At 34.4% G+C, this 24,792-nt stretch overlaps 3 protein-coding genes across 3 annotated transcripts; all 3 read left to right on the top strand.

Annotated features, from left to right (window-relative positions):
- The first annotated feature begins 1,762 nt into the window (after nt 1–1,762).
- On the top strand, nt 1,763–6,522 carry LOC108197354 (probable voltage-gated potassium channel subunit beta). Its single transcript, XM_017364941.2, has 4 exons — nt 1,763–2,449; nt 3,974–4,117; nt 4,951–5,115; nt 6,195–6,522. The coding sequence occupies exons 1-4, from the start codon at nt 1,838–1,840 to the stop codon at nt 6,306–6,308; spliced, it is 1,035 nt and encodes a 344-aa protein (XP_017220430.1). The 5' UTR covers nt 1,763–1,837; the 3' UTR covers nt 6,309–6,522.
- A 3,368-nt stretch (nt 6,523–9,890) lies between these two features.
- Nucleotides 9,891–15,468, top strand: LOC108199687 (3-ketoacyl-CoA thiolase 2, peroxisomal). Its single transcript, XM_017367623.2, has 14 exons — nt 9,891–10,126; nt 10,671–10,747; nt 10,842–10,926; nt 11,015–11,141; nt 11,230–11,328; nt 11,426–11,493; nt 11,619–11,726; nt 11,803–11,880; nt 11,967–12,099; nt 12,180–12,276; nt 13,874–13,997; nt 14,083–14,191; nt 14,967–15,050; nt 15,132–15,468. Exons 1-14 carry the CDS (start codon nt 10,031–10,033, stop codon nt 15,239–15,241), a joined length of 1,395 nt encoding a protein of 464 aa, XP_017223112.1. The 5' UTR covers nt 9,891–10,030; the 3' UTR covers nt 15,242–15,468.
- A 1,971-nt stretch (nt 15,469–17,439) lies between these two features.
- Nucleotides 17,440–24,146, top strand: LOC108199513 (aspartate--tRNA ligase 2, cytoplasmic). The gene is made up of 10 exons (XM_017367350.2): nt 17,440–18,039; nt 18,128–18,238; nt 18,359–18,472; nt 19,598–19,891; nt 19,966–20,076; nt 20,270–20,323; nt 20,982–21,061; nt 21,165–21,280; nt 22,730–22,844; nt 23,852–24,146. Exons 1-10 carry the CDS (start codon nt 17,557–17,559, stop codon nt 23,976–23,978), a joined length of 1,605 nt encoding a protein of 534 aa, XP_017222839.1. The 5' UTR covers nt 17,440–17,556; the 3' UTR covers nt 23,979–24,146.
- The last annotated feature ends 646 nt before the right edge of the window (nt 24,147–24,792 follow it).

The following is a 24,792-nucleotide window of genomic DNA, read 5'->3' as shown; positions in this document are numbered from 1 at the left end:
TCTGTTACTACAAGTTGATGTAATTCAGTGAGTCCAACCATATGCCAAATAACACTACTTTGAGAGTCTGACTTAGTGCTACTAGCTAGTTAGAATATAATCAATACAGAAATGAAGGCAGTGGTAAATTGTTTAATACATCATGATCTCATGCTTTGTTATGAGATTCAGTACAGTCTATACAGTTAGATTTTAGAACTATCCTTTTGTTATTACAGCATGTATATTGTGAAGTCGATTAGCATATAAGATTTTAGTGTAACAGCTAATGTAAATGCACATGGGCCTTTAGACCTTATATTAGCTGTTAGCTAAATAGAAAAAGAGCACCCCCAACACGTCTATATATTGAGAGATATACGCAAAAATACATGAGTTGCATAAATTTCTTGGGCGAACTGAGATATTTGTAGATGTTAAGTTTCATCACACTGTGATGAAGTTGCTTTATGATGTTTTATCCTTAACAAATTCATTACAGTATACCAACACATTAAGTGAGAAAGTTTCTTCAAGAATAGTCGTTTTCTCGAAGATTCGATGATTAATCTGCTTGATTTTTTTTAAATGACTTTATAGCTAAGTTTTTCTTTTCAGTTTTTGTTATCGATTATTATTATTGTCTAGCCTTTGTGTTTATTTTGCATTTTGTTCTTGAATTTGTGATATAATATAGAATATAATTGTTTATTGTTGGTATTATCTCCAACAATCTTGAGGAAACTATGGTGGTACGCAGACTATGTTCGAAGAGCAGAGTTGTTTCCGTGAAGATCCCGACTTAATGCAAGACAAAATTTTATTTGAGATATACTTAAATATGTAAATAGTATTTTTATCCATGATTTTTGAAACATGAGACTTATCTTTATCGTAAATTCATCTGACAATGAATGATATGAGATTTTTTGTCGAATCATAACTTCGTAACATTGAATTTTAGTATTATTGTATCCATCATCGATCGGACTATATACCATTTTTCTCGTTTCGTTGATCCGTCAGACATGCCTGGCAAGTTAAGCAGGGGTTATGATATTTTGATTAGCAGAAAAAGACGAAGGAGTTGTGATTGGGTGGCTCAAGCCGCTATTCAAGTTGCTTTATCGAACACTTTCGGAGTGTATTCGATTGAGATATTAATGAATTGTTTTTAGTTGATGAATTTTAATGGATTGCATGTAATTTTGATTTTGTGCGGATTCTTGATAAAATGTCATAGAGTTGATAGGATTTAAGCACAATACTTCAAAATCCCATTGAATTTGGTGAGATTTCATGAAACTTAAAATATACTGAAAAAAGCCACAAAATCCATCATTTTATGAAATCCAAAAAAATCCATCAGCATTTGAATACCATCAGATATTAATGAATTTTAAATAATCTCAATCGAATACCAACGGATCTTAAAACATAATTTAAAGTTCCAATTGAATATCACCAGATTTTGTAGTATAATTTAAAATTCTAGTTGAATACCTCAAGATTTTAATGGATTTCAAACAATCCCAATCGAATACCCTCGGATTTCATGAATGAAAAAAATGCTTTAAAATCCCAATCTAATACACCCATCTTTATTTGATCATATTTAAGATATTTTTTTTAAATCTCCTTTTTGGGATAAGATTTTGTAATTTAAAATTTTATCATTTTTTAATATAATAAATAAATATGGAAGTGAGTCATTTTATACAAAACGCCTCCTGATTTGAAAGGGCCCAACTTATAAAAACATCCGAATCTCATACACCTCACCACTATCTTTAACTACAAGTCCCTTTCTGTATCAATATTCTGAGAGAAAGTACACACCCAACACAAGTGCCACCACATGACACAACCCCCAAATCTGAAATCACAAATGTCAAAGTCACCCCAAATGCAATACAAGAATCTGGGCCGCTCCGGCCTCAAAGTCTCCCAGCTCTCCTACGGCGCCTGGGTCAGCTTCGGCAACCAGCTGGACGTCAAAGACGCCAAGGCCCTCCTCCAGTGCTGCCGTGACCACGGCGTCAACTTCTTCGACAATGCCGAGGTCTACGCCAACGGCCGGGCCGAGGAAATCATGGGCCAGGCGATTAAGGAACTGGGCTGGAAGAGATCCGACATCGTCATCGCCACCAAGATCTTCTGGGGCGGCCCGGGCCCGAACGATAAAGGGCTGTCGAGAAAGCATGTGATCGAGGGTGTTCAAGGGTGTTTGAAGAGGCTGGAGATGAGTTATGTTGATTTGATTTATTGTCATAGGCCGGATACGAGTACGCCGATTGAGGAGACGGTGAGGGCGATGAATTATGTGATTAATAAAGGGTGGGCCTTTTATTGGGGGACGAGTGAGTGGTCTGCACAGCAGATTACTGAGGCTTGGGGTGTGGCGGAGAAGTTTGGGCTTATTGGGCCTGTGGTGGAACAGCCTGAGTATAATCTCTTGTCTAGGCATAAGGTATAATCATCATCCTTTATGTTTTATTTGTGTTTTGATGATGTGAATTTGAATTTGTGATGGAGAAAGTTTGGTTCTGCAGTGGTATAGTTTTTTCTTGATATAGGATATGATTGGATCTATGAGTGGCAATTTCGGATTTGGGTTGTATTTATTTAGTGTCGATTACTTGGTAAAAGATTAATCGATAAGTGGAAGGGAAACAAGAGTTATTTGGGGTGATGTGATTTGGTATTTGGGTTAATCAACTCTTGTTGTGTCATTCTTTGGTTATGTGTAGGTAATTGTGCCCATATTCATGTCAGCACTTGGCTAATTAGCTGTGTCGCACTTTGCCTAGCCTACTCACATCTAGTGTAGAATGATAGTTTTAGGTTTTATAAACTTTGTTTTATGCTTATGAAGGAAAATAATATGTATTTTTTTCCTTCCTAATATTTGTTTGCTGAGATTATTTGCTCAATTGTCTACTATGGTTTGTTGGAATTAGATGTAGCTCTCTTTTTGGATTTGTCATGAGACGCGAATATATAAATTTTGATTGGTGATCACTGTTGGATATGTTTTATATTTGAAATGTGAATAAATAAAACTACTTTAGTTTTGGAGCATATCCAATAATGTATGCAGAGTTCTTTTTCGCGTGTCTTGTTTAGATTTTTTTTATGGCTGTATTTGTTTAAATTCATGTTGTGAATTTGAATTTGATGAAAAATTTGGTTGTGCACTGGTATAGTTTTTTTCTTGCTATAGTAGATCCTGAGATCTATGAGTGGCAATTTGGGATTTGGGTTATGGGTTCATCTAAGTGTTGATTACTTGTATTGGTAAGATCAATCGATAAATGTAAATGAAAAGAGTTATCTGAGGTCATATGATTTGTATTTTGGTTAATCAACTCCTGTTGTGTCATTCGTTGGTTTTGTGTAGGTAATTATGTCCATAATCGAGTCAGCACTTGGATGTGTCACGCATTGTTGAGCCTACCCAGATAAAGTGTATAATGATGTTATTTTTAGATTATATCTACTTAGTTTCATTCGTATGAAAGGAAAATAATAAGCCCAAACTTTGCAACATGAGAGTTGTACGCAATAGTCTACACATTCTAGTTGTGTCGTGATATTTTTGGCTTATTTATTGCCTATATAAAAAGTGCCAGTTTTTTTATTACGATTCTTTGAGATGATTTTAGTGCCTTTTTCGCCATGGTGGATATGAGATGAGTAGCAGGTCAATGTGAAGGCTTACATTTTATATGCAAAACTACTAAGACACACGTAGATGTGGGCAGCTATGCAATAGTAAATTTAAATCCCCTTTAACCGTCATCCTCTGACTATTATTTGGATATATAGCATTTCCTAGACTTGCCTTTAGTTCAAAAATGTATATATCTTGTCATATTCTTGTAAATTGGTTTGTGCTTTTAAACAGTCATCTTTACTTTCAAACAAATGCTTTTACATGTTCATTAATGGCCTGGTTTAAACTATTAATCTATGCTTTCTTCTTGAACTGCAGGTTGAAGTTGAGTTCCTCCCTTTGTACACCAACTATGGCCTTGGTCTTACTACATGGAGTCCACTAGCCTCAGGAGTTCTAACCGGAAAATACAACAGTGGAAAAGTTCCAGAAAACAGCAGATTTGCACTGGAAAACTATAAGGTAATCGATTTATAAAAGTTTTGTTATTGAATAAGTAGTACAGTATTTTGCAATGTTGAAAAAGTATCATTCATTTTGCACCTTATTAAGGCCGTTTACTTTACTTTAGATAATTCTACTGTAATCTTCCATAAAAAATCATTCCAATGTTATTCTCTGGATTCGCTATACTTATACAAGCAAAACATTTATCAGTAAAACTTTCTTCTATTATATTGCCTATTTACACATGCGACACTTCACCCGAATCCCATATTTTAAAGATGTAAGTCCATTTGGTTCAAGAGGTGGTATGGAGTTGAAATCAGGAATCGGGTTAACGTGGTATGGGGTTGAGGTATTATTTCTGATATCATATGTTTGGTTGAACGTTGGAATGAATATGGTTGATTAAAAATATTTATGAGTGATTAATTGAAATTAATTTAAAATTGTCTTTAATTATATTTTTATGTCTTGTATTAATAATTTTCATGTACTGATATAAATAAAGAAAAAAATAAAAGAAATAAAATCTGATTCCTCAAACTTATGTTTCATACGCACCTCCCCCTTGGGTATGAAAATCTCATGCGTTTTGGGTTTGAGGTATAGGTTTCAAGAAAAAAAATTCAACCAAACACCAGGTATGAGTTTGGAATGAACAAAATCCATACCTGATACCAGAAAAGACATGTGAAATCTGTAATATAGTCAAGTTAATCATGTTCTTTCGCTGAATGATTATCATCTACATACCTGTATATTAATTTATCAACTTTAAAAAAATTCAGCAGTGCTGTTATATAACCTTTATATTAAAGAGAATAAAGTTATGTTCTCCCGCCTTGTAGAATCTTGCAAATAGAACATTGGTGGATGATGTCCTTAATAAAGTAAGAGGACTAGAACCAATTGCTAAGGACTTGGGAGTCCCATTAGCTCAGCTTGCAATCGCTTGGTGTGCTGCAAATCCAAATGTTTCATCAGTTATCACTGGTGCGACCAAGGTTCATCAGGTCAGTTCAGATCTCTCTTATTTGTCTATTTTTGGATAAAATTTTCAGAATTTTTTGGTTGAGTAGTTATTGTATTTATTCTTTTGGTACTTTCTTGGTAGTATGTTTGGCTGAGTGCTGTAGTTGGTTATATCTGTTGGCTCTAGGATATAGCATGCCTTGTTTAGATTCTACTGTATTTTCTTTCTTATACAGGTTACTCATTGTCAAATATATTAGTACCAAATTGCTATATCACATTCAAGTCGAAATTATTTGAAGTTGTCAAGAATAGAGTTGGCAGGTTAAGGTGTAAAATGTAATCCCCCAACTTTTTGCAAGGTCATATAGAAAATTGTATCAACATGCACTAATCATCATACCGGTATAATTATATTAGAGAGTTTGTAACTTCTGACCCCCATGTATTACCAACTACATTGGCTTTGTCAAATTAAGCAGAAAATATTTTTGTATAGATCTAGAGCCTTATTAGGTATTGCTTTATATTTACTGTGAGTAGAACCCAAATTTTCATTTCGGATTATGCAATTGAAATATAGTGAGTAAAACCTAGACATTTGAATTTAAAGAGTAAAACAATCTTTTAAGTGAAGTGTGCAATTCTTTAGCATATTCTGATGGATGAATAAACAGACTCCAAATATTTGTAAACTAATTGTAATAAATAAACAGATAAGTGATGATTCAAGTTAAAATGAGCTTACTCTATTGTTTTCCTGCTCATCCTAGGATATTCATATTGTCAAACTAATTGTAATACATAAACAGACAAGATGATTCAAGTTGAAATGAGCTTACTCTACTGTTTCCTGCTCATCCTAGGTTATTCATAACGTCATATTGGATTTCAGTTTATAAGGATTTCTTCTTTAGATAGATTCCCCGTCATGGTCGTCTAAGGACTCAGGGTGTTGGATCATAGATGCACCTTTCTTACTGGATAGCTTCTTATAATTCATATATATATATATATATATATATATATATATATATATATATATATATATATATATATATATATATATATATTTTTAGTGCAATGCCTGTGCTAAAAACCCTTTAAATCCACAATGTAGGTCGAGGAGAATATGAAAGCAATCAATGTTATTCCGTTGCTTACACCTGAGATTATGAACAAAATCGACGCTATTGTTCAGAGCAAGCCCAAACGTCCAGATTCATATAGGTGAATGGTTGATATTTCTAGGTATTTATGTAAAGGACAGAGATTTGTGTTGGTGCACATATTATATTTCTGTTCCCATCATTGAGTGTATCATATTTGGAACCCCATAAAGGCAAGTTTGCATTATGGCTGAGATGGAAATTACTCCATCTTGATTTTTACTTTTATTTAATTTTCTGCTAAGGATTCATGGTACTTTTATTATCCATTGTTCCTGATCTTGTGCTCTGCTGTTTTTGAGTTGATATTAATATTTTAATGTTTGTTATGCATGTGTGACATCTCGTCTAGATTTTGTCTCGTGTTGCTAATATATTTAGGGGTCGTTTGGTTCAGCGTTTTCAGGTATCAGGTATGGGTTTGGTTCATTCCAAACCCATACCTGATGTTTGGTTGGAAAATTTATTCGTCCAAACCCATACCTCAAACCCCCAAGATATGAGTTTTTGATACCTTAGGGGAGAGGTGGGTATGGAACATGGGTATGAGGAATCAAAATTATTTTTATTTTATATACAATTACATCAAATGCTTGACACAAAATTAAATCAACAACTCAAAATTGGATAAAATAAAATTATAAAATTATTTTTCATCAATAAAAAATAATAATTTAAAAATATTTAAATTCAATATATTATTCATTCCATCACTCAACCAAACACATGATATCAAGAATGATACCTCATTCTCATACCACCTTAACCCGATTCCTCGTTCCAACCCCATGCCACTCCATGAACCAAACGACCCCTTAACGGTTTTTCTAATAGTATGCCCATGGCACACAATAAGCACTAACTCTTATGAGTTTGGTGCATTTTTATTGGTCACCTAATTATAGATAAGGATGACCCCTGCATTTACATCAAGTCCACCAATTAAAATCTACCAAAATCATCAAATTTAGTGTATAATGTGTGCATTAAAATCTACCAAAATCATCAAATTTAGTGTATAATGTGTGCTCATGGGCACACACTGGACAAACCCTTTAACTAAAGGCAAACGTTTGTTATTTCTGTGCATGAAATACATTTTCTGTACTATCAATGTACTTTTAAAAAGGCAAACCTCACATTGCTCTGCCTATACCTATACATCTAATGTTCTAGTCTTATGTTGTAGAGTATCATGTTATATCATAATACTCTTATGCTATATTCAAGAGCATATCGAATGGCTCTACCTATACATCCAGAATGTGTTCTACAAATGCCACAAACTCGGTAAAACTGTGTCGAAACTCTACTAGTGTATTTGTTTGCTTAATTGTCCACCATTGTTCGCATAATGTACCTGAGTGGAGAGGCCTAGATTGCAGCAAAATCAAACTCTTTATATCATCTCATCTATGAATCAGTCTCCAGCGGTGTTCCCACCAGTACCAAACCAATGCGTCGCCATTGAACTCCACCACCATCGCTTCTACGCATCTCAAACTGAAATGACTTGTTTTTTTTGAAATGAATTCTCACCTCCCTCCCAATAACAAAAATCTTATTTACTCTTGCAGGATTTAGAACGACGTCTTACATAAATCAAAGTATCAAAAGACTTGACCTGATTCATTGTAATGTTCTCATCATTTACATGTACCACACATCCTTTTCGCATATCTCCCTTATCCTCACAATCTAATTCCGATGTTCTTTTTCTTAATTTTGGCACCACAAAACAAGGTTAAAGCTGAATAGCCTGAATTATGTTTAAATGGTCAAATAATCAAACATGGAGTTGTCAATACAATATTCTAATGTTAAACAGGATGAGCAATTGAAAATGGGGCAGGGCGATTTTGTTATTTTATGTTCAATAAGATTGTGGATGTAATTGTATTGTCATTTTTCTTTAAATTTTTGTCCATGATTTTTCTTAAATTCCCAACTATTTCTTTACAATTTTTTTTTAGATGTTCTATTCAATTCTTTACATTTCAAAACTTATCAAAATAGTTAATAGGTCTTATCATTTTCCCAGTTTTCATTCATTTTCACACTAATTTTAGTTCACTATCTTCTTTTTTATCCATTATTAAAAACCAACTATGCATAATATGTAGCACTTAGCATATACTCATGGGCACATATTAGACAAACTGTAATATATAATACTAGATAGATAATTGCCTAAATACAAACTAAAATAGTGGAACCAACCTAAACGACATCATCCGTCTCTACATCGCTCATTAGACCCAACCATCCCCCACTTAATCCTTCTGAGGCCTGTTAGAGACGCGCCAAGACTTCGAATAAGCAGTGTTGTAAAAAGCGCAAATCGGTCCTAAGCGGTGAGGTGACCTTGTAGCGCTTAAGCGGATAAGCGGACGCTTAAGCGGAATTTTAAACGGGTGATTAAGCGGATTAATAATATATATTTAAAATTTTATATATAATAATATTATATATATAATTAAAATTATAAAATAATTAAGTAATAAGAATTTAAACATAAAATGTTTTTGATAAAAAAGATATTTTTAATTTTTTATTATAATTTTCATAATATTTATAAAAAAATATTTGTATTTATATATAAAAAATTAGCAAGTCAAAATCATTCTGACCACTTAATCCGCTTAATGTCCGCTTAATCCGCTTAACAGGCCGCTTAATGTTAAAAAACGCTTAATCTCCCGCTTAATGTAAAATCGAAGCGTTTTACCCTCCGATTCCGCTTAAGCGCCCGCTTAGACGGCCGCTTAATGCGCTTTTTAGAACACTGCGAATAAGTCTTGAACAGACTCTAAACAGTCCTAAAGGTCAAAACTTTGTTCCATCTCAACTGACCCTACTACGTCCCAGCTAGACTCGTCTACGCTCATTCGGGATCTATTTTGAATCTGAAAACTTTCTCGATTTACATAATCACATTGACTTGTAATTAATTTATATTTTAATTATTTTCATCGTAATAGAACCCGTAACAGATATACTACCTCCGTTTGGATTTAATAGTCATTTGACTTTTTTGCACGCATTTTTAAGAGTTTTGACCGCACACATAAAATTATTAATTTTAATTTTTTTTTCGTGAATAAAAATATTCATACACTTTTATTCATTAAAAAAAAATTTAAGAATAATAATTTTAAATATACGATCAAAATTTTTAAAAGTGTGTGAAAATGTCAACAACTAATATATCCGAGCAGAGGGAATAACCCTAGTATGATTCTCATTGATTTTCAAATATGTGGTCAAATTCCACAGCAAGGTTTTCTTTTTGTGTTACGGTTACTTTCTTGAAAGAGTAGCAGCATTAACTTGCACGCATCTCTAGGCAATCACCTCTCCATCGCTGCCCCGGATTCTTGTTTCAATAATCCAGAAGATAGGATATGCGTTGTCGCTGACGTCCTTTATTTATCTCAGAGAAACTACAACAAATTGATAAAGAGTATTTTCTCCTGGCATATTCGAAAAAGTATAAAATGAACAAATTTCTAAATCCAGCAGGAAAACAAATTAAAAAAGGGGATAATTTGGAGTACAATTTGGCCTGTATCTGGATAACAAAACGACGTCACTCCATCACGTTTCCCAATATTTTCTTATTTCCATCTATCCTAGACTCCTAGACTATTTTCACACACATGAATCCCACAACTACACGCTTGTGCGTATATATATAGAAGCTTCAGACATCTTGCTGTTTCTTCCGTTTCATTACACAACTCAAAAAGATCAACATACAACGTAGTACCAATTCTAAACTAGAGAGATGGAGAAAGCCATAGAGAGACAGAGAGTCTTGCTGGAGCATCTTCGTCCGTCTTCTTCAGCTTCTTCACTCGAAAACCTCGACGCTTCTCTCTCTGTATGTCTCTCTCTCTCTCTCTCTCTCTTCAAATCTCGATCGTTTATTATACAATTATTACTTGATCGTTATTTAATTTATTTGTTTTGTTGATGATTATAATCTTCGTGATATGAATTTTGCACTGATCTAATGTTTTCTCTCGCGCCCGCCTTTGTTGAATTTGTGTCGACCACGTGATGATCAACTAGAATTGATTACTTAGTAATTAATTTATTGTAGTAGTATAGAATACTGGATTGTTAAATGAATGATTTGCAGAGATATGTGTGAAGCAGGCATAAAAATTGTGTCAGTGTGTAGTTTTGATGATTAAAGTTGTTGGTTTAAGTAATTGAATTAGATTGCAAGGGCTTGAATTGTGGTATGAAGTGAGATTTTGTAGGTTCAGTGTTGTGGGTTTTTACGATGGATAAGCTATATTTGGTTTGCGATTTTTTGAGTTCGTACGGTTGACTTATGACTTATGAGGCCTCAAGACTGTTATTTAGATATGTATTATCTTTCTTTTGATGAATTCTGTTTCTTAATGCGGTGACATTAGGCGTCTGCCTGTTTGGCTGGGGACAGTTCGGCCTACCACAGGACTTCTGTTTTTGGGGATGATGTGGTTATAGTAGCGTAAGTTAATCTCTAATGGTGTTGGTTCTCTGTTTTGCTATGTTAAACAATTGATTTATGGATGTGAAATTGTGGGCTGTGTTTGACGATGCAGTGCACAGCGAACTGCAATTTGTAAGGCAAAGAGGGGTGGATTTAAGGATACTTATGCTGATGATTTGCTGGCACCAGCACTAAAGGTCATTATATGTCTATAAAATTTGTTAAAATGCATATGAAGCAGTAAACAATGTTTAATACTATATTCTTGTCATGAGACATATACAGGCAGTAATAGATAAGACAAATGTAGACCCGAGTGAAATTGCGGACATTGTTGTGGGCACAGTTCTGGCACCCGGCTCCCAAAGAGCCGCTGAATGCAAAATGGCGGCTTTTTATGCTGGATTCCCTGGTACATAATTACTTGCATGCTGAAGCAACTAGTTCTTACACTGACTAGAAAATAATACTGCTTATCATAATAATTGGGTGTTGTGCAGAAACCGTGCCTGTTAGAACAGTTAATAGACAATGTTCATCGGGTCTTCAAGCAGTAGCTGATGTTGCTGCAGCTATCAGAGCTGGATTTTATGACATTGGTATGGTGACATTTTCTTTTGTATTTCTTAGTTATCTTGGCAACTCCCTATAATTTAATCTTTCATACTTGAATTCTGTATTTTCTTATATTAATAGGGATCGGTGCTGGATTGGAATCCATGACAGCAAACTCCATGGGCTGGGATGGAACAGTCAATCCAAGAGTATTATATCCTCTCTCTCTCTCTCTCTCTCTCTGTGTGTGTGTGTGTGTGTCCATGTCTTTGAGCTTGGGTGTGTCATTATAAAACACAGAATTCACTGATATGTTGTTCCCAAATTTTACTAGGTCAAGAGCGTGGAACATGCCCAAAATTGTCTTCTTCCCATGGGTATCACTTCAGAAAATGTTGCAAGTCGTTATGGCATAACAAGGTTGGAGCAGGATCAGGCTGCGGTTAGTGCCAGTGTCTAGCAGTTTAATGTTTGATTGTTAGTTATTGTATCTTAACTTTTTTGTGTGCTCTTTACAGGTTGACTCGCACAAGAAGGCTGCTGCTGCTGCAGCTTCAGGAAAATTCAAGGATGAGATAGTACCTGTGCACACCAAGGTGAGCCTCCTATTGTAATTCCTCCAATTATGTAGTACTTATGGTATACACATTTCTAACTCTTACTAAATATTCTGCTATAAAAGATCGTGGACCCAAAAACTGGAGATGAAACACCAGTTACAATCACTGCGGATGACGGAATCCGGGCAAACACAAATGTAGCAGATCTCGGGAAACTGAGGCCTTCATTTAAGAAAGATGGGACAACAACTGCTGGTATTTGTGCATCATGTACTTCACTTGTATTTGAAAAAGATTTTTTTCTACCACACTAATCATCATATATATTTTTATAGGAAATTCTAGCCAAGTTAGTGATGCTGCTGCAGCGGTTCTTCTAATGAAGAGGAGTGTTGCGATGCAGAAAGGATTACCAATTCTTGGTGTATTCAGGTATGTTTCTCCTAGTTTGAGTTCTTTATGAAATTAAAACTTAGATGTTTTCTTTGGCTACAAGATTTTCCCGGTTAGTTTGAATTAACGAGTCAGTACTTGGTGTCGTTAGGTATGTTCCTCCTTTTTTGGTCATAATAACTGTTCTAAAAATCCCCGATTAATCCCCTGCAAGGTCGGCCACCGATTCGATCTTTGAAATCCGATTAATCCTTATATATATTTCTTAATCGAAGTATATATAATAAATTATTAAAATTAAAATACTATTTTACTTAAATATGAATAATTATAGAGTTTATGAATATAACAAATATAATAGTTACTAAATAGCTAATATAATAATAACTAAATATTTTAATATTTTCACTCCGATTAATCCTTCCGATTAATCTCCGATTTCCGATTAATCCGTGAATCGGTAGCTCAGCCGATTAGGTCCGATTCCCGATTTCTGTAACACTGGTCATAATACATTAAAGATAAAAATGGTACTACATATGTCCGCTTTTATGATTTACTATCTATTTAGAATCGGTGCTGCAGAAAATTAAATGCAAGAGTATCTTGCAGATTAAATATGTATAGGGATTATGCAAAGACTACCACCTTGGGTAACTTCAAAAACATATGTTAAAACCTAAGTTATGTATGGATTCTTTTTCATTTAATCGCTTGAAGCTTCCATATATCCTGCGTTTCCGATATACGTTTTACTTCACCCGTTGAATCTTCCTTTGAAGCCCATTTCAGACAATGAAGTCCCTACAGAAGTAAAAACAAGTGAACAATGAAATAAAGGATAACGAAGACTTCTTGATGTTGATTATATCATTATGTTAAATTAAAGTGTTATTAATACAACTCTTTCCTATAGAAGATGCCATCTTCATATATTTGTTGATTTAAGTTGCATTCGGATTGGGATTTGGATAATCTGTATGAAAGGATCTACTGTAGGTGTCATATATTAATTTATTATTATTAGTATATTTTAGATTAGAATTTGGAGTAGTCTTTTGTCTAGAAAATTTTCTAATATTGTTCTGCATCGGCAATGTCTTTTAGTGCCTAAATTTAAGAGCTTTAGGCACATGGATTACAATGTCCCATATTTCATTGATATTTTGTGAATCTGTCTCTGTGTGATATACTGTTAACTGTTTTGTTTCTTTTTAGTTGTAGATCTCCATTCTGAATTAAAAAAGAAGCGTTCTTTATATTTGAAGGGATTTTCAGTGTTAAGCACACTATGATGATATTGATTTTCGACATCTTTCCATGGATAGAAAATAAATTTTGATTAAAAGTTTAACACTGGGTATCCTTATGCTGGATTGTATCCATGCGTATTTGATGAGAAGTACAATGTAACCACGAAAATTTGGTGAAATTGAGTTAAGAGGCATTTCCTACTTAATCAATTGTGGTAGACCAGTGATTTGACCTCTGAATGGAACCAGAATAAAATGTCACTTCGGAAACCTTGGCTTGGACGTCTATGTATTCATTATGACAATTTTGTCATTATGTCCTAGTGATTAAGAGAACCGAGAGTTGACTAGGTCTCAGCTATTGATTTATTCACGCCTTGTAGGACTTTTGTTGCCGTTGGGGTAGATCCCGCAGTCATGGGAGTGGGTCCAGCTGTTGCAATTCCAGCCGCGGTTAAATCTGCTGGTCTGGAACTTGATAATATTGATCTTTTTGAAATCAACGAGGTAAGATAATATTATCTATCAAGATGATTCTAATAAAATGAATTAATTATTGTGCTGCAATATCATCTCTGTTCCCATACTGTAGGCATTTGGATCTCAGTACGTGTATTGCCAGAAGAAATTGGAACTGGATCCAGCTAAGATTAATGTTAATGGAGGGGCCATGGCACTAGGGCATCCTTTGGGAGTAACAGGTATGTGATATATAGACCTACGTTAATTTTTTTCTATATTTATTAGGATTTTCATGTGCTTCCATATTACATCAGTACTATTTTTATGAGTCTACTATGTTTTGGGGAAATCTTTTCTATTGTTTGGGCGAATAACTGTAATTTGATTCATTATTAATTTCTTTAAAGGTTCTTGACCTGCTATCTCTTTTGCATTTGTCTAGTTACTTTATTATGACTTTCAAGTGGTAAATTTTTCTCCTGCAAGTGATACATTGTAATATCTCTTCAAGTAGTTACAAGCTTTATTACAATATTCAACCCTTTAAAATTATGAAAATATGGATTACTGTGTTGCCATCTGTAAAGTTATAGGCTATGTCAAATGATTTTAATCTACTTTTACCTTCTCGAAATGCCCTAGTATATAGTGCTGTTAAGGTTGAGTTCATTCCTCGAAGTATTAGTTCTTAAAGGTATCTACATAATTCAAGCCATGTACACAAGACACCGAGGACATGGTGATCTCAGCTGTTGCTGGAAAAGGCACAAAAAATGAAGTCTAAAATCAAACTTGCATATGCTAGTAGTGGCTGGAAGAAGTTTGGATACACATAGTGATCCATTTATTATCATCATTATGTTTCCTCCAGGATTCTCGTATTATCTGATATTGGAGCTGAAAACAAATTATCTTTGGCGATACTCATTCCTTAGTCGTGTGACTATAGTTGTACCCTCCTTTGTTGTTCTGATTGCTTCTTTTATTTCCACGAGACTAATATTTAGTAAACAGGAGCCCGCTGTGTGGCAACATTGTTACATGAGATGAAGCGCCGTGGTAGGGACTGCCGATTTGGTGTTGTATCCATGTGCATAGGTATCTCCCTCCCTCCCTCTCTCCATGTATGCAAGTGAATACGGCCATCTTTATGTGTTATTAATTATGTATATTTTACAGGCACTGGGATGGGGGCTGCTGCTGTCTTTGAAAGAGGAGACGCGTGTGATGAAGTGTGCAATGCTCGTAAAGTTGACACCAAGAATTTCCTCTCCAAGGACGCCAAATAGAAACAATGATTTTCTTTTAAATATCCCTGTGACACGGTCACAAATAAGATTTTATCTCTGTTTAGAACTTTTAATAAAGGTGGTTAGTAAGTGTTTTTATTATGACATGTAATCTGATGAAACATTAAACAATAGTGAGTGTGAACAAGATATCAAGCTCTCAGCATAAATTTCACATATTGAAAATCGATATTGAAAATGTGGGTATGTGATCATCCTTTCTTCCATATGTTGAACATTAGAGTGTTACGAAGCAAGTACAAGAGCATCTCCAACGGGAATAGTTGTAATGGTTAGTTAAAATAATATAAAATAATAGTTATGTAAAATTTGTTGAACTTTTAAAGTGGTGTAATTCAATGGTTAGTTAAAATAATATAAAATAACAGTTTATGTAAAATTTGTTGAACCTTTAAGGTGGTGTATTCTAATGGTGTTAACTATAATGATTGGCTGTATTATATTTTATTTTTATTTGCAGGACTTTAACATATATTAATATATTATAGTTGTAGTATTTTAACATTTTTTTTTGGACAAATATGGCTTATAGCCTTACAAATGAGTATCTGTTCTAAGATATTCTCGACAGGGTCGAACCCAAGACCTGGGACGACAGAAGATAAGCCCTTAACCACTGGGCTATCCAACCGTGCTCTAGTATTTTAACATTTTAATTTGGTGGGAGATGATGTGAAGTTGACATGGCAATTATAGATAATGGGATGAAGATCAACAAATTTAGAAGATGATATCTATAATTTTAGCTAACAGGAATCGTAATTTAGAAGATGATATTTATAATTTTAGCTACCAGAAATCGTTGGTTGGAATGCTTTATTTATTTGATGATAGCTAAATGTTTGTCACATAAACTATTATAGTTAAAAGATCCCTCCCCTTGCAGTTGCTAGGTGGTTTTTCATAGTAAGATCCGATATTGAACTATAAAATCAGCACGATTCAAGTTCTGAAAAACGTGGTTTGTCGTTTGTGTTTTTTAACCGTGTCCAACATGTAACAAGCAAGAACAATTCCAATGTGGTTCTAGTATTGCTAGTATATTGTAGCATGAGGCGCAGAAAATCTAAACTTAAAAAGGGTCTGGGAGGGTCCAATAATGTTAGATGCAAAATGACTCTAATGATATTATCAGCAATATAATTCGTTTTATATTTATTCGGCTTGATTATTTTTTAATCCCATATTTATTAGGTTCGATTATTTTTTAATTCATTTTATATTTATTCGGTTCGATTATTTTTTTTTTGACAAATATGGCTTATAGCCTTACAAATGAGTATCTGTTCTACGAAATTATCGGGGTGAGCCAGGGTCGAACCCAGGACTGAGACGACAGAGGATAAGCTATCACTGCTTTTTCGTTATTGAATCATTTACTGTTTTGAAGAAATAATGGAACTTGATACACTTCACTTTCTTTTATATTTTACAATCTCTATGTAGTAATAAATTAGCAATTTCATAACTTTAATAAACATAAAGACTAAAGTGATTATCTATATATATAATTATATTATAATTAACAAAATTTATCGGTCCCGTATAAATAATGCACATTCAAATTCTATAAAGCAAGAATTTTAAAAAATTTAAAACAATTATAAATTATGATTGTGTTAATTTATCAACTTTTAAATGAATAAAATCTTATTTTATAAAGCTTCCATGGGGATTATATTCTTATTTATTTGAAATTAAAATATTCTTATTTATTAATAAAAATTATACTTTTATAAAAATTAAATTTAATATATTATCATGATTAAAATCAATATAAAAGATTGTTTAATCTCAGCATTTCATTTATTATTATCTACTTATATATAATAAGCGTAAGGGAGATAATTTGGTCGCATGGTCCAAAAACTTATAATCCGTTGGATCGTATATTGAACAAATAAGTACCGTTAGATTATAACAAAATTAACTTCTAATTCTATAAGGCAACTGATATCTACTTGCATGTTTATAATTCCTTTTCTGAATCCAAAACAAATTCTTTATTTCACATGTTTATAATTTTTTTAATCCAAAATAAATATTTCCTACCAGTTTTAATTATAAAATCATATAAATCGCATCATCACAAAATTATTTTTATCCAATGATGTAAAGTATCTTTCACTTAGGTAAAATATAAAATATAAATTTAGTATTTAATTTTTCTTTGTTTTGCAATACAATGTTCGCTTATACCGTAAGCACGAAGCAGCAAAGTCTCCCATCATCATCATCTCCATTTCTCCCCCAAATCGCAAAGCCCTAGTGTAAAACCCTAGCCACCTCCCAAAATGGACCCACAAGAAGACCAAACCAAGAAGCCCTCCAAGAAGGAGGCCGCGAAAGCCGAGCGTCTCCGCCGCAAGCAAGAACTCGCCGCCGCATCCGCCGCCGCCGCCGGCGTCTCCTCCGTCTCCATCGACGAAGCCGACCCTCTCGCCTCCAATTACGGCGAGATTCCACTAATTGAGCTGCAATCCAAGTCTATTGCCGTTCAGCAATGGACCGAGATCGGGTCGCTTGGAGAAAGCTTGAAAGAGTCGAGCGTGTTGATCAGGGGAAGGGTCCATAGTATTCGAGCCGTGTCAAAGAAGATGGTGTTTGTGGTTGTGAGAGAGAAGGGGTTCACGGTGCAGTGTGTGTTGACGGTGAAGCCGGAAGTTGTTAGTCTACAGATGGTTAAGTTTGTCACAAATTTGAATAAGGAGTCGTTTGTCGATGTCGAAGGAGTTGTCTCTGTTCCGGCTTCTCCGCTTAAGGCCACCACTCAGCAGGTTGTTTTTTCATACTCATTGATAATTGACATGTTATTTGTTATGATGTGCATATGTATATTGACATGTGTTAAACTGTTGATTGCAGGTGGAAATTCAAGTTAGTAAGGTTTATTGCGTCAACAAGGCTCTACCAACATTGCCTATAAATATTGAGGATGCAGCTAGAAGTGAATCGGAAATTGAAGCGGCTTTACAGGTGCAATTTATGTTTCATCTTAATTATCTACCATGTACCTGTATAGAAGTCAGCTTTTGATATTGATCTAACATGACTATAATACAGTATTGTTGATGTTTTCGTCTTTTGAAATTTCAGGCTGGTGAACAGTTTGTTCGTGTTAATCAGGATACCCGTTTGAACAACAGGGTTCTTGATTTGCGCACACCTGCTAATCAAGGGATCTTTCGCATCCAGTACCAAGTTGAAAAGGTCTTGTTGCATCTCTTATTACTAGAAACATATTATCTTTAATGGTATATGATTTATTGATATGTTATTTTCACTATTTAAATTTGAAGTGATTTAGTTGCCTTCATCATAATATTGTCTATCAGAACAATAGCTTTTAAACATCTTACAATTTTGATAACTTAGTTATAGTGACTAGCAGCGACCCTATGCTGTTTTATGGTTGAATGTAATATAGGGAGATATGGTGAGAATGTGATGGGGAAGGAAGTGAATATTTAGGAGATTTTTATGGGCCTTGGGCTTTTTTTGTCTCCTAGATATATATTGTGCTGGAATATTATTAGAGGCTTTGTATATATGTGTGCAGATTGATCTTTTCTCGGGGTATTAATTCGGTTTCTATTGTTGTATGTTGTATGGCTGTTATATCCTGTCAGTTTGTGTTCTACATTAGAATGTAATCAAAGTAAAACTACATATATGGTGATTCTCTTCTACCCCACTACATATCTAAACTAGAGCTCAGTCTCAACAGTTTGCAAGTGAATCCTCATTCCTACCTGCTGCTCAAATTTCAATATCTCATCATAGAAATTATACTTATATAAAATTTTACAGTCACAAATTCAATCTTCTTATCCACGTGAATTTTTTTTTTCTTTTTTAATACTGTTGTACCTTGTACCATTCTATCTAACCAAGCACAGCGTACCAGGCACCATCAAATGTATTGGCGTGGAAGGAATATTATAGTTCAAAAATGGATTTTGTTGACATCTGCGCAAGATGTCCATTTATTGCTTCATTCAATTCCTTAAACCTACATGAATGCGGTCATAATTTTTTCCACTTCTTAATCATAAAGTTCTATTCTGTTTTTCTGAATTCCAGGAGAACACGTATAGGGGTGAAAAATGAGCAAAACTTTGATGAATAGCATCTTTCTAAGATTTTTGCATTTTTATGACAAGATTATTCGAAATTATGGATAAACAGCATAAAGCATATTTTTTCATTTATACCTTTTTTAAGCACTTGAGCTTCTCTGTTGCCCTTTGCCCTTAAAGGTGTCTTTGTTAGGCCTGAAACATGTTTTACCTCTATTGTATCGGAAGAATGACATAGGTAAATAACTTTCTTCAGATTTTCCGGCACTTTCTGGAGGATGAGGGTTTTGTTGGTATCCATACACCAAAATTAATGGGAGGCTCTAGTGAAGGTGGCTCAGCAGTTTTCAGGTTACAGTACAAAGGAGGGGTACCTGCTTGCTTGGCACAGTCACCTCAGCTTCACAAGCAAATGTCAATCTGTGGTGATTTTGCGCGTGTTTTTGAAGTTGGTCCAGTTTTTAGGGCCGAGGACTCTTTCACACACAGACATTTATGTGAGTTTACCGGACTTGATGTTGAGATGGAGATTAAGCAACACTATTCTGAGGTATAACGTTGTTAAATGCATACCATTAGTAACAGTAGAAAGGAAGTTGTACTAAGGAGCTGTGGTATATGCAGGTTATGGATATTGTGGATCGGCTTTTTGTTGCAATGTTTGACCATTTGAAACAAAATTGCCAAAAATTGCTTGAAGCAGTTGGGAAGCAATACCCATTTGAGCCTTTAGTGGTAAGCATTAACTATTTTTTATTTTTAGATAATTGTATTTAAAGCATTAACTTAATTTTTCTTACAACAGGTAAGCAAACACTAACCGTAATGTTTTATTCTGGAGGTGCAGCAGATAATATAGTGGACTTACGTTTATTTTCTTGATCGAAAGTTACTCTCTTACTGCTTTGCTTTGTTCTTTTTTGTGCAGTACTTGCCAAAAACTCTCCGACTCACATTTCAAGAAGGGGTTCAGATGTTAAAGGTATGCTAGGATACCTATATATGATCCCACAGTCCACCCAAAGGGAGACAATTGATGTGTGAATTCACTTGCATCTGTTGCTACCTGATTACATTTTTACTTAACTACTACAACAACTATCAAACAGAATAAGAATAAGTCGTGTTTTTTTACTTTAAGTGCCCTCTATGCTATCTGCTCCTTTCAATATATGTAAAATTTTTGTGTAGAATAACTAGTGGTATGTAAAACCCCGTTTTTAGCCCCCCCCCCCCCCCCCCCCCCCCCCCCCCCCCCCCCCCCGCGGTCTAACTGTCAATGTAATTGTACATTATAATGCTCATAGAAGTTCAAAGAGTGTGCAAATTGGAAATTTGTTATGATTTTTTTTTGCTAGGCGTAGCTAGAAAAACGCAATTAATGTACTTCGTGGAATCTACCAACAATTCTCTCCAAGATGAAATCACAAGATAAAGTCACTAGCTACATTTTTTTTCCATCACAAATATTACATTGACCCTAAAAGGCAACATCAGAATAAGTGCATACTGACCTTTCCTACCCTGTTTTACATCCATCTAAATTCCAAGTTAGTATCATTTTTGTGTTTTATGACATTAAAAAGATTGAATCTTGAGTCATGGCCTCACTGCATTTATTATGTTACATCTTTTCTCAGGAAGCAGGGGTTGAAGTTGATCCCCTTGGTGACCTTAACACAGAGGCTGAAAGAAGACTTGGACAGCTTGTTTTTGAAAAGTATCTGAAATTTACTAGCATTTCCTGTTCTTGTGTTTGGGCCTTTCAACTTGTTTAAATAATTAAATCTGAATCTATTGAACATTGTTTTTACCCATGACAGGTACAAAACTCAGTTCTATATACTTCACCGCTATCCATTAGCTGTTCGACCATTCTATACTATGCCTTGCCCGGATGATAATGCATATAGCAATTCATTTGATGTCTTCATTCGAGGTAAGTTTATATAGAAATTCATGTGCTTATGTTTATCCTGGTGAAAGACTGATGATTGTTTGATATATTGGTGTGAGTACCTTTATGTACATTTGCATTGCAAGAACATTTAATGTATGTAGCATGTTTCTTGAAGCATCTATTTTTTTTGGGAAAACATACACCAGGAAATACTAGAGCTTCAATATTATATTGTCACTACTGGTGAGGCATGCAGAGTTATTATACAATTATATAGGTGTCAATTCAGCACCTGATCGATAGAAGTCTGGTGTAAATATGTTAATATTTGACAAAGAACTGTGTGGAAAAGTGCTTTATATGTCTTCTCTGAGACTAAATGCTTTATCTTCAATCACAGATATTTGTATCCTCTCTGCTTTCTTCATCGCTTAATTCTTCTCATCTCAGAGATATATATATATATATATATATATATATATATATATATATATTTGGATTGTTCATTTGACCTTGGAGCTGGAGGAATTATATTTGCAACATACAGAGTAGATGCATATCACCATTTAGTTACCTGACACCACCTAGCCGTGTTAGTATACGGAACAATAAATTTATTAACAAATATCAAGTAATCTATAGCCTGACACGACATGATTATTAGCAATTCAGGGTGGTTTCTTGCTATGGATATTGCCTGGCAGGCATTTATTGTCCTTCTTACCAGTCCATGTTAAGAAGCTCCTGTGCTTTCAAATTAGAACAAAAGTTATGTGCATTATTAATAATGGTTGTAAAAATCGGAACTCGGTTTGCTTCCGGAAAAATGAGTACTCCGGAACTCGGGAGAGAACTCGGAATGAGTTATCGGATAACTAATCGGGTATTTTTTAAATTAATTTTTTCTCACATATATGATTATATACTGATTAATAATAAAACTATCTAATAATATTATTAACATACTTAAAATAATGAAGTTCAAATAAAAGTTACTTGTTTAATAATTTTTGACATAATAATCATTCACAAGTTTTAATGATAAAACACATATACTTTCTAATTTATGTCAATACTTTGCAAAAAAAGATCAAAACATATATAAATTTACGTTTAGACTCTTTTGAAATAATTTTCAAATAAAATAATAAAAAATTGAGAAGTCAAACTCGGATTTGACCTCGAGTACTCAGAGTCAAACCGAGTTTTGACCCATTTTTTAAGAAATCGGTTTTGAACTCGATTATTCGGAACTCGGATCGCACGAGGGGTTAAAAACGAGTACTCGGAATGAGTACTCGGCTGACTCGGCGATTTTTAGAACACATTTTATTATCAGTCCGTTGACAAAAGTAGTCAAGATGCACGAAGTTTTTGCCAAGTTAGTTTGCCATGTTTGCAGAGTTCAAAACTATGACAATTACTTTCTCGATGGCTTTGGGCAAGTATTTAGTTCCGATAATTACTATAATCAATGTTGATCTGCAGGAGAAGAAATAATATCAGGAGCTCAGCGTGTCCATGTTCCTGAGTTTTTAGAAGAACGTGCAAAAGCTTGTGGGATAGATGTCAAGACAATATCAACATATATTGATTCATTTAGGTATGTTCTTGTTAGAACTTTTTGAATTTTTTTTTTGCGTGCGTTATATTAGTACAAATCGTCAATGTTAAGGTCACAGCAAAATAGCTAAATTATGGTATTGACAAAACCATATTCGAATTGTAAGTCTTATGATTGTAGGTTCTGTGCTGTTTAATAATGTGTATGAAGTTTTAATAAAATTGACTTGGCTTGGTAGAACTTCCGTTCCTGGGCTTAATGCTGTAGAATTTCGACTGTAAATGTTATAAGAAAAGAGTAAAAAAACTGCAATTATTAAAAATATTATGTCACAGGTTAATTATCATATCCAAGGAATAGTAGACGTTTATGGTATAGGGAATACACATGCACATTTATGATTTAACATGAAATCACAAAGTGGTAACCTGGAAAGTTTTAGTTTCAAACTTTATTAATTGGAATGTTTTGGCACTTTATTTGGCAGTTAGACTGTTAATACTGGATTTTCTGGATAGTCTTGATTCATTTTATAAGAAGTGTAATGATTTAATCATGAAAATAACATCTAGCATTAACAATCTAAGCTCTCAGTGAACAATAGTTCGGAATATTTAGCAATATTTTTCCTTCTGATCCTGTATACGTGTTTAGTTATACACAAGGCAGGTTACCAAGCTAGAAAGATAACGAGCGATTGGGTCCACAAGTTGTTAACATACATGTATATATGTTAAGCTGTTTAAGTTGATACAGATAATCTTTCCTCAAATAACTGCGCGAAATGGTAAATACAAACTAATGTCGTAAATCCTTGCTTCCGCATAACAGATGAGTTGTTATCACTTCAACCAAGTATACAATATTTTGTTCTCCCTGTCAATTGATGGTACAAAGATGATAACTTTGGATTAACGATATGTATTCTAAGATTCACTATGATGTATTCTAATTTCTAAGGTTGAATTATGATTGTGTATTATCTGCTCTGTATATTTTGGAATAAGATGTGTTATTTGTTGACTTGTCATCTGTCACTCGTCAAGGTATGGCGCTCCTCCCCATGGAGGGTTTGGAGTGGGATTGGAGCGCGTGGTGATGCTGTACTGCAACCTCAACAACATCCGCAAGACATCACTTTTTCCACGTGACCCACAAAGGATTGCTCCTTAAAATTTTCAGATATTCTTTATCAAGCCATTTGGCTTTTCTTATATTTCAATTCTGGAGTTTGCTGGATTGCATATCATTGAAATGTTAAGCATATTTAACTATGTAGAAGCCCTGCACGGGGATCTATAGCGTAATATTTATTTTATAAGCTAAACCTTTATTTTGTTACGTTGTATGGCGATGGACTAAAGTCCATGGTTCTTTTCTCTGCTGGGATTTGGAGGTGGCAATTGTATGAAGAATGATGAACAAGCAAAGGACTGTTCCAGGTACTTTCAGATGCCAGTGCAGTACCCGAGGTACACCCGGAGATGTCCAAAAAATCTAAAATCTGATCTGAAAAAAAATCTGAAAAACCCGATCTGCAAAAAAAAACCAAGTGTGGTCCGGTCCGGTCCGGAGGTCTAAAACTGGCCTAGTATTTCTCAAAAAGCTGGATTTTATCCGGATTTTTGAAAAATCTGGGCTTTTTATAAGTGAACCAGGTGTAGTATTTTTGGAAAAGCGCGATCCGGTCCGGCCCACATTTTAAAAATGCTCGGCCCGGTCTGTTTTGAAAAAATCCTTTTGAAAAAATTCGAATTTTCTTGGCCTGGTCATGATCTAGTCCGAACAAATCTTTTGTGCATGTCTAGGTACGCCAGCCCAGAGTATGTGAGTGTGCTTGAGTTGGAAGTTTATTGTTTGTTGGCATAAGACCCTCAGGAACATCTAACAGCTGAACAAACCACAACCGCAACCGACCGTTTTTAGTACTTCAAATTAAAGTAACAATAAAACAAACTTACCTGTAGCTAAGAGCATCTCCAAGAGC

This window comes from Daucus carota, chromosome 8, assembly GCF_001625215.2.
Source record: "Daucus carota subsp. sativus chromosome 8, DH1 v3.0, whole genome shotgun sequence".
In the NCBI taxonomy this organism is placed as follows: Eukaryota; Viridiplantae; Streptophyta; class Magnoliopsida; order Apiales; family Apiaceae; genus Daucus; species Daucus carota.
The sequence above is the reverse complement of the archived record's forward strand: the minus strand, read 5'-3'. Positions and strand labels throughout refer to the sequence as shown.